Raw genomic sequence first — 10,534 nt, forward strand, 5'->3', positions numbered from 1 at the left:
CCTCCTTGATAGGGAGGAACGCTGGTTTGAATGGGGAGTCAAAGAGGCCATCTATAAGCTTTGATCTCAGACTTGACTCAGACTCACCCCGCTAAAGATGGTCTTACTTTGGGTGGTCATAACTACAATGCTATCTTCCAGCACAAAAAGTCAAGATAAAATTTAACGCCGCTGAACTCAAAATTTCAGAGATTTGAAGCTAATTCTTTTTTTATCAGACAGATAAAGCTCTGTGTGTGGGGGGGGGGTGAGAGAGAGAGCGCACGCGCGAGACAGAAAGTGTTTTACTTTTTGTTGACAGTGAAAATTTATTCTGCTTTGTCTGTTGTCTCTTTTAGGTCTGTTGAAGATGCACTGGTCCCCGGAGCACGCCACCCCCCTGTCCCAGTGGCCTGAACAACACCTAGATGTCTCCTCTACCACCTCACCCCCCTCTGCCCACAAACATGACCCCTACTCCGCTACTGCTCGACGCGGTTATGCCTCGACAGGCTACCCTTGGGCCAGCGATGACATATCAGCCCTCACTGCATCATCTCTGCTCAAACGCTATGCTGAAAAATACTCAGGACTGGACATACCCTATGAACGGCCCACCACAGGTGCTTACTCAGAACCTGGACCTTTACTGAAAACTGAATCTGAGCCCTGGGCTCTGGGCCAGGCCATGGATTGTTACCCTGGGCTGGAGGCCTTAACCGGTGCCAAGGTGGGCTCTGTATCTTTGGGCCTCCCAGCCACCGGCAGTGTAACAGTAGTAAGCAGTAACTTGGCATCTGACCCGTGTTACAGTGGTGCAGGCACCTGCAGCACCCCCTCATCTCAGGACTATCCTCCTGCTTACAACAGCACCTATCTGTCCTCAGGATACTGCCCTCAGCCAAGCGCAGCACTTCCCCCTGCTCCCCTACACTCTTTGCAGCCCACAGCCACCCTTGTGCCCAGCTACAGTCCAAGCACTCCTGTCTACAACTACCCTCCAGGGTGCTACTCCCACAGTCAAACTACCCTGGCTTCTGGCTATAGTCACCCTAGTGCCTCCTACCTGTCCTCTGGGATTACTGCACCCACTCCTTTGGCTCCTAGACCCACTGTAGTGGGGGGCAGTTACAGTTATCCTTCTCACAGCCTTGGAGGGTGTTCTGATTCAGGGGTGCCTCTGAAACGCAAGGCCTTCGAGATGGCAGAGGAGGAGGAGGAAGGAGGAGAGGCAGAAGGCTCACGCTATCGAAAATTCGCCAACAGCCACGGAGGCAGCAGCCAGAGCAAAGGTCCTGGCAACGGGCACGGTAACGGCTACGATATGAGCAGTTCTGCTCCAGAGCAGCAAGTCTACAAGACCGGAAAGCCCCTGATGTCACCGCCATATGGTGGGACAGGGGACTACAGCCCCCCATCAGGCCTAGCTGGAGAGAGTGGATCGGGGGAGCACAGCTTTCCACACCAGCAGAGGATGTCTATGAAGATACCTGCATCGCACACACGATCCGAGGATCCCACCGGAGGGCGCTGACAGCCTGCTAGGCTGGCATTTGAAATGAATAGACCTGGAGTCCCTCAGTTTTCTTACAAAGACAGGCTCTTAACCCAGAAAAATACTGCAGGGTTGAAGTTGGGTGGGGTGGGGTGGGGTGGGGTGGGTTGGGGCATTCAATACAGCAACAAGAAGCTATCTGATATGAGCAAAGGAAATAGGGCACAAGACTAGCACCTCCTGCATATCTTATCAAATTTTCATCATTCAAGTTTCTCCAAAGAGTCACAGGGGCACTTTTCCCTGCAGCTTTAAGGGTGGGGTTAATGTAGGGGCTACGGCAGTCTAAATGTGTGACTGGGCTGACTGTCTCTCTCAGGATCCTATTTATTCCCTCTCCGCTACCGTAGCAGTAACACTGCCGTGTTGCTGATAGAAGTAAGTCGTGACTGCAGCAGCCATGGTGTGAGTTGAGGGCCTGTGACTGCAGCGCCACACCAGGGAAGAAAAATCACCTCAGACCAAAAGAAAACGGAGAGCAATAACTCCCCGAAAGTGAAAGCCATACGACTCCGGCACAATCACTACTACTTAAACAGGGCTCCCCGCCCGACCTGGCTTTGAGAGGTCAACGTTATCCCCGCATCGCCCTTCCTTCCTCCCCTCCCTTTCCCCTCTTTTTTCCTGACTTTCTCTCTTTTTAAATCTCATGTCCAGCCTGCAACGCTGCCTGAGCTTCTCATGATGTTCAAGGATTTCACTGAATTCTTGTAAAACCATGAGCTCGTAACATACAAAGCTGCCCTTTCAGCTGTTTAAATATCCAAAAGAAATATACACACACACACACACACATATATATATATATATGTATATATATATATATATATATATATGTGTGTATATATATATATATATATATATATATATATATATATATATATATATATATATATGCAGTTACTCTCAGAAGCGTTTAGTTTATGTGCAGTTTTTCAGCTCCTGGTCTTTCTTTTTTCTTTTTGTATTTTGATTTTGCCCCCCCCCTTTTTTCCCCCTCCCCAACTGTACTTGGCCAATTACCCCACTCTTACGAGCCATCCCGGTCGCTGCTCCACCCCCTCTGCTGATCCGGGGAGGGCTGCAGACTACCACATGTCTCCTCCCATACATGTGGAGTCACCAGCTGCTTCTTTTCACCTGACAGTGAGGAGTTTCACCAGGGGGAGGTAGCACGTGGGAGGATCACGCTACCCCCCCCCGCCCCCGAACAGGTGCCCCGACTGATCAGAGGAGGCGCTAGTGCAGCGACCAGGACACACACCCACATCCGGCTTCCCACCCGCAGACACGGCCAATTGTGTCTGTAGGGACGCCCAACTAAGCTGGAGGTAACACGGGGATTCGAACCAGCAAACCCTGTGTTGGTAGGCAACGGAATAGACCGCTACACTACCCGGACGGCCCTTCAGCTCCTGGTCTTGAAAACTAACAGGTTTATCTTCAAAAGACAAAACAGTGTTGTTGCACTGGGCCTTCGCTCCGCCCGCAGCAAAGTTTAAATTACGAACAGACACGTCACCTCTGTTTGTGATGCAGTAAATCCGATAAGTGTGATAAAACTTTTGGAAGATCCTGTAAACTTTGAACACCTGACTGAATCTGGTCTAATCTGAGAGGGAAGTCGGCGTGTCCCCCCGTGGTGGATGCTACATGGTGGACGCTGCATGGTGGGGGCTGCTCGGCTCAGGAGGGGGGCGTGCAGAGCAGCACGTGCAGGTCATAGTGGAGACTGATGCTTGTGAGTGAGTGCCTCTTTCCATTTGTACTCCACTTTACCTTCTCATGGAAGTCTGCCTGCCTGCCAGTATTCCCTTCTTCTTCTTCTTCTTTTGTTTTGTTTTGTTTTGTTTTGTTTTGATATGCATTCTTTTAACTCTTGCCTCTGAAATGAATGATTTATAGTCTTGTTATGAATACTCAGGAAGATTATTGTTACCTCAGAATGAAAAGAGAATGTATGTTTTACTGTATACAGTGTTGTAGGAGCAGCAGCAGGGTGGAGGTGTTTTTGTAGGGAGCAGCAGCAGGGTGGAGGTGTTGGTGGGTTGTTGGAGAGGAGAACGTTGCTCTGGACACTTCAGGGAAACAAAGAACTTATAGGGCCTTCAACATTAACAAGGAGAGAACACACAGACGCCTGAACACACACACACGCACACACACGGACACACACGCACACACGCACACACACGAATACACACACACACACACGAACACACTAAGCCTCATGACAGAAGTGAAAGTTGAGGTTGATGTAGTAAGGCCTGAATGATGAATGTAATTCAGATATTTTTCTCTAAAGGATATTCATGCCATGATGTATATGGATGATGTTTTTACATATTTGACACATATTTTCTTCATGTATAGATGATGTACTTCTCTTATAGAACACATGACCTGTTCAGTGTGATAGTAGTTAACAGTAGGGCAAATGATTATGATGGACAAACTGACAACTAAGGAAAAGCACTCTAGACAGACAAATGTGGGACAAATCACACACACACACACACACACACACACACACACACACACACACACACACACACACACACACACACACACACACACACACGGTATGTTTAATAGATCTCTTCGCCGTGTGGAACTGCATCATTAAAAATAGTTCCTTGAATCCTTTACCAGCTTGATGAATGTTCCCTTTATTAGTGCACAGGTACTGATGTCAGCAGTATAGATGTGCACATGCAGCTGTACATGCAGCTATACATACAACTGTACATGCAGCTGTACATGCAACTGTATGTGCAGCTGTGCATGCAGCTGCAATGCAACTGTACATGCAGCTGTACATGCAGTTGTACATGCAACTGTACATGCAACTGTACATGCAGCTTTACATACAACTGTACATGCAGCTGGGCATGCAACTGCACATGCAGCTGGACATGCAGTTGTACATGCAACTGTATATGCTACTGCACATGCAGCTGTGCACACAGCTGTACATGCACTTGTATATGCAGCTGTACATGAAGCTGTACATGCAACTGTACCTGAAGTTGTACATGCAGCTGTACATGCAGCAGCAGCAGTTACCACCTAACATTTGTTATATACATCTATGGGCACAGCTGAAAAGGGAGACAAAGTTATCAATGCAGCAAAAAAGCTCTTTTAAATATTGTTCCCCTTCCACAATGCTACAGCTTACAAATAATGGTTTAAAATGTAGATTTAGCAATTAAGTATAATAAAGCTACTTATGACATCCTTAATGTCCCTAAAAATATGTGATAGGTGGGACAGGGCATCCTTGCCTCTGCTATTGAATAGATCCCCGACTTGCTCACATGAATTTGATTGTGGCGTTCACTTTTCACCATGCCATCCCTTCATGAAGTGTGCCATTCTATTATCTTCTAAAAAAATTAAACCGTTTTGTCGTTTTTTTTTTCTTTCTGTTAACCAAGTGGAAGCCTAACTTCTTCGTAAGCGCATGCCCAGTGAGAGGATTCAATTGATTTTGATTGATGAGTAGAATTTAGTCTGAAAACCAGATAACTTCATGTTTCTCTTGTGAAAGTGAGTCTGTAGTTCTGATCAGCTTACATTTACCAAGATTGTTGATTATCAGTGTGGAAAAAGAGACCCATGGCATCTAGCAATCACCTCAAATTCTACTAAATAGAGAATGTAGATGAATGACAAAGTGTTAAAGAAGTGGTAAGGGTAAACTCACGGCCACAGGTCTTGGAGTCACACCAGCGCGTAGCCACAAACATCTGAAAGCTGCTCAGCTCAGCCACGAAGAACGTCCTGGTGTCCCCACAGAGATCAGGCTGCTCCTGCCTCTTCTCAGTGGCTCTTCCTCCATCTGACTCTGATCCGCTGAAGGAGACATTCACGGACCCTACTGGAGTTCTCTACTGGAGTCGAGTTGTTGTCCAACAGATGTGGGACTTGTAATGTTATCTTTGTACTTCAGTTGTACCTTTTCTATTGTACCTTGTACATTCTCTGTGACCATTTCTACCTCATTGTGCCGACATTGTACATGGAAGTATTTATTTCATGTCCTTTCCCATGTCCCAGTTAAGGATGCGTGTTGGTATTTCTTGAACTGTTATAGTCTACCTCACAAAAAGACTGTATTTTAAAGGAAAATTGTTTTGTGGAAATGAAGATATTATACCAAACATACCTTCACTTTGGCTTTTTGTTTGTCAAATCCGAGAGAGGATTTTGGTGGTGAGTGCCTCGTCATAACGCAGAAGAGCTCTGAGTGACAGCAGCAGTGTTTACTGTTGACTAGAAGAGTCTAACGTTTAAAACACAGCTTTTGTTTGCAAGCTAATACATGAACAATGTGATAGACAGATAGTGTGATCCCGGATGCAACTGGGGAGAAGGGGGGGGGATTGTTTCCCACATCTTGGTTGTGTTTGAATTTTGAAGACAACAGTTCTCTCTCTGCCACTTCCCTCCTTACTACAGAGAACAGCCAACAAGAATATTGCAATCTTGCAACCTCTTGGATAGAGAGCTCCATTAAGTTGGTGAATTTTGAATTTAAACCTGTAATCATCAATATCTTACAGGAAACGGTCTCCTCTGGATCATTACTACATGTGCAACACGGTCATCTGTCTAGAGCACAACCTGCAATAAGCACTAAGGACATCTTCATTTTTGATAACCTCGCAATCTATGTCACAAACATATTAACCAAAGCCAAGTGCACATAACAGTGTCAACTTTGACATATTCTGTTAGGTTTTGGGAAGGGGCAGAACAAACATGGCAGCATCAGTCCAGAGTAACCTTTTAACAGCTCGTCTGTCCAGCTTCTATACAACCCTGTCTGCAACACGTCCACCGGACGGAGAAAACTGGTGGATCATGATCCAGTTTTACTGTTTCTGGTGCTTGTTATTATCACTGTGTCTGGGGGGACTCACTTTTGACATCTAAATCCGCTGCTCGACTCAAACTGTGATATTCCCCACGACGAATCTTTATTTGGGGGACAATGTCAGATCTTTATTCCTCTCGTAGGAAAAATGCTCTTTTAAAGGGTGTTAGTAGGAAGGGGTGAAAATTGCAAAGGAAACAAAAGGCCATTTGTGTCATGTAAGGGCCCCATAAGAAGCTGGGGCAGGGGGGAAGATGGAGAAAAGGAACAGAGGGGAGAGCCTCTCCCCCTGGACACCCCTACCAAGGGCTCTTTTGTCTGCAGGGTGGAGGGCATGCGGTGGCGTGTGACAGATGTCCAGAACGTTTGTCCCTCCGTCAACAGCTACTCTAAGTCCGCAGCGACATCCAGGCGTTTCACAGTGAAAACCCCCCACCTGTTTTTCCCAAAGCTGTGGTGCCAGACACCCCACTCTCAACACACATGCATCTTTACTGACTATCTCTTCACAAAGCACCCTCCCATCACAGCCCCGTAGGCTAAACCCTGCCAGCCTCCTACTTGACTTGTCACTGCCTGGCCTGTCCTTTTCTGCTGGCCTCGCTCCAGCAGCTCTTCACCCCGACCCTAGCTCTATGACCCTGGTTCTACGACCCTAACTCTATGACCCCAGCTCTATGACCCCGGTTCTACGACCCTAACTCTATGACTCTAGCTCTATGACCCTAGCTCTATGACCCTGGTTCTACGACCTTAACTCTATGACCCTAGCTCTATGACCCTAGCTCTATGACCCTGGTTCTACGATCCTAACTCTATGACCCTAGCTCTATGACCCTGGTTCTATGACCCTAGCTCTATTCTGCTTTCAGTCTTAGGGATGAGCACAGCTGATTTATCCTGTTTCAGGTTTATGCGGGTAAAGGTATGTTTACATGCTTGTATGCAGGTCAGACTGTCGTAGCTGAGGAGTGGGATGAGCTCGCTTTATGCAGAAACTTCATTGTGTAACAGAGGGTGAAACCAAACTATAAAATCATAGTTGTTTCCCCTGTGAAATATACAGAAGTACATGTTTGCAGCATCACATTAATGGTGTTGCTGCCCCTCCCCAGCCTGCCACAAGATCAACTGGAACTATTGGGCAGGTTTTACCCCTGCCACCTATAACATCCATCCATCCATCCATTATCCAAACCACTTGTCCTGCTCTCAGGGTCGTGGGGATGCTGGAGTCTATCCCAGCAGTCATTGGGCGGGGAGACACCCTGGACAGGCCGCCAGGCCATCACAGGGCCAGGCCATCACAGGGCCAGGCCATCACAGGGCCAGGCCATCACAGGGCCAGGCCATCACAGGGCCAGGCCATCACAGGGCCAGGCCATCACAGGGCCAGGCCATCACAGGGCCAGGCCATCACAGGGCCAGGCCATCACAGGGCCCGCCCACACCCATCCCCACCTACCTGGGGACCATTTAATGTGGCCGATTCCCCTGACCTACATGTCTTTGGACTGGGAGGAAACCGGAGCCCCCGGAGGAAACCCACACAGACACAGGGAGAACATCCAAACTCCACACAGAGGACGACCCGGGACGACCCCAAAGGTTGGACTACCCCGGGGCTCGAACCCAGGACCTTGTTGCTGTGAGGCGACTGTGCCAGCAACTGCGCCACCGTGCCGCCCCCACCTATAACAATCATAGCAATTTGTTCTCTAAATCACCCTAACACGTAATGCAACTTAAAACGAAATCCTTTCCTCCGATCCCTACTTTCCTCAACTGCTTATTCACGTGCTTGGGTTGCTACTCCATTCATATGTCAAGGTGAAATATACTTTTCATGTGACGCGTCATAGAGTCCACACTCTAATGTGCTACGCAAGTGGATGTCCTGTAACATCAGCAGTCCGGTGATCATTACAGTGGGTCAGACGTTGAGCCTGGCATGCAGAATGAGAACAACTGGGGCTGCAGCTCTCGCTTCATTACCAGCTGAACCTTCCTTCATTTATTGGTGGTCAACACAGAAACTGTCAACATACAGCAACAAAAGCCAGAGTAATAAAAGATGAACGTACGGGTGAAAATCTTTGCAAATCTTTTTTGCGTGATTCTGATTCAGACAGTAGAGGCTGCCCCCTGCTGGCTAGCTGTATCTCTCTCTCACTCCGTGGCCGCTTTCTTCGGTGTCATGGGTTGCACCTTGGGCTTGGTGTTAGGTCCACTATTCAAAGAGGGGTTTCCTCCACGGAGTGTTTGCTCACCAATGGCAGGGACAGTTTGGGCTGTAGTCGTAAAACAAAGGGGGGCATAATGTAGTTTGCTTTGATTTCGTGACACTTAAATTTGAACAGTTAGACCTGTATGACCCATGTGTGGTTCAAACAACGGAGGATTTTACCGAGGGGTGATCCTGTCTCCATGTCAGCGGAAGTCCTGAGCGTCTCCTTTTGGCTGAGGGGACTTCTCCATGTGTCCGGTGTGGACGGAACTGAAAAACCTGCAATATAACACAAGCAGTCTCCGCGTGTTTTTGGGGACTGTGTTTTTGGGTTAGCCTCAGCGCTCATGTTGGAGCTCAGCGTGCACATGAGCGGCATGCAGGAGTTGGAGCCTGGAAGGACTCCGACCTGCGACACAGAGCAGCCACACTCGTGTAAACGACACTTCTTAACACTGCATTAAAGCTATAACGCTGCTTCAAAAGCAATTTTTAAAACCCCCCCCTTTTTCTCCCCAGTTGTACCCGTCCAATTACCCGACTCTTCCGAGCCGTCCCGGTCGCCGCTCCACCCCCTCTGCCAATCCGGGGGTGGGGGGTGGGGGGAGGAGCTGCAGACCACCACGTCATCTCCGATACGTGTAATGTTACCAGCCGCTTCTTTTCACCTGATAGCAGGCCCGTAGCCAGAAACATATTTTGGGGGGGGTCGGGCAACACTGCCGACAGCTACCGGTAAATAAAATTCCCACACTGTATACTATAGCCTAATACCTAACCGTACGGTAAATGTCAACGTATTAATGGCCCATAGATAATCATCAATGCAAAAGTGGGTCTTACCTTATAAAAGCAGGTCCAATCGTTTTTTTTGTCTGCAAAAGATGTCCAGTACCTCTTCCGGCGTCATCACAATGTCTCTGTGCTCCGAGAGCAATGTCAGTCCATTAAGCCGTCTTTCCGTCATTGTACTGCGCATTTTGTCCTTGATCCTCCCCAGACGGGAAAACTTCTCTCGACATGGGCACTGGTGACAGGAAGCGTGGTCAAAACGCGGAGAAGCTTGAAGATGCTTGGAAACAACTCACTGTTACAGGCATTTAATGCCTCAATGGCATTTTGTGGAACATAAGTTGCATCTTTCCATTTATCCCGCCAGGTGTCAATTTCTGACTTTACAACTTCCAGATGCGGTGAAACTTAATCTGGATACAGGTTGGAGAGCGCTTGAGCTGAGCTGTCGTTCAGCATGCTGACCTTAGATGGAAGTAAGGAGCAGAGGTTGGAGATCACATTTCTGTGTTTGCTGAAGCGTTCCTTCATCTGTGATGAATAAAAGTCAAGCATGACTATGAAAAGCTTTTGCCGGTAGTGATTTTCACAGGCCTTCAATGGATCCTCATTGCAGTCCATGCCTCTTCGTGGTCGAAATTCAACCCCATACTTGGCTGCTTGGGAAGAGGTCTTTTGGAAAATCTGCCTGAACTCCATCTCAGAGTTAGCCCTCATCTCATCTACCTGCTTAATAGCAGCATCAGCAGCTGAAACGCAACTCACCAAGTCACAATTTTCCTTCTGAAGGAAGGTGGACAGGTGGTAGGTTTTTGCAAGGATCTTCTCACTCACATTCATGGACAGCATGAATTCTGCATTGTCAATTGAATTAAAGAGCTGAGTGGCTTTGACAGATGTGTCTCCTGTGAAGGTTTCACTGATTTTCTGCAGGCTGGATCGCACAGGGTCTAAAAGCTCGTTGAATGTAAATATTGCGTCGTGGCGTTCGACCCATCTCGTTTCACACAACTTCGTCAGTCGCGTTTTCTTGCAGTGGGGTAAAAGACGCTCCGTCTCGTGTCGCAGACTGCATGTAGGCCGCAAAGCCGAATCATGG

At 47.9% G+C, this 10,534-nt stretch overlaps 1 protein-coding gene across 1 annotated transcript; it reads left to right on the forward strand.

Annotated features, from left to right (window-relative positions):
* Positions 1-346: 346 nt before the first annotated feature.
* Positions 347-1,591, forward strand: si:dkey-195m11.8 (fidgetin-like protein 2). Its single transcript, XM_056275399.1, has one exon. The coding sequence runs from the start codon at positions 350-352 to the stop codon at positions 1,511-1,513; it is 1,164 nt and encodes a 387-aa protein (XP_056131374.1). The 5' UTR covers positions 347-349; the 3' UTR covers positions 1,514-1,591.
* The last annotated feature ends 8,943 nt before the right edge of the window (positions 1,592-10,534 follow it).

This window comes from Lampris incognitus, chromosome 2 (genome assembly GCF_029633865.1).
Source record: "Lampris incognitus isolate fLamInc1 chromosome 2, fLamInc1.hap2, whole genome shotgun sequence".
Taxonomy (NCBI): Eukaryota; Metazoa; Chordata; class Actinopteri; order Lampriformes; family Lampridae; genus Lampris; species Lampris incognitus.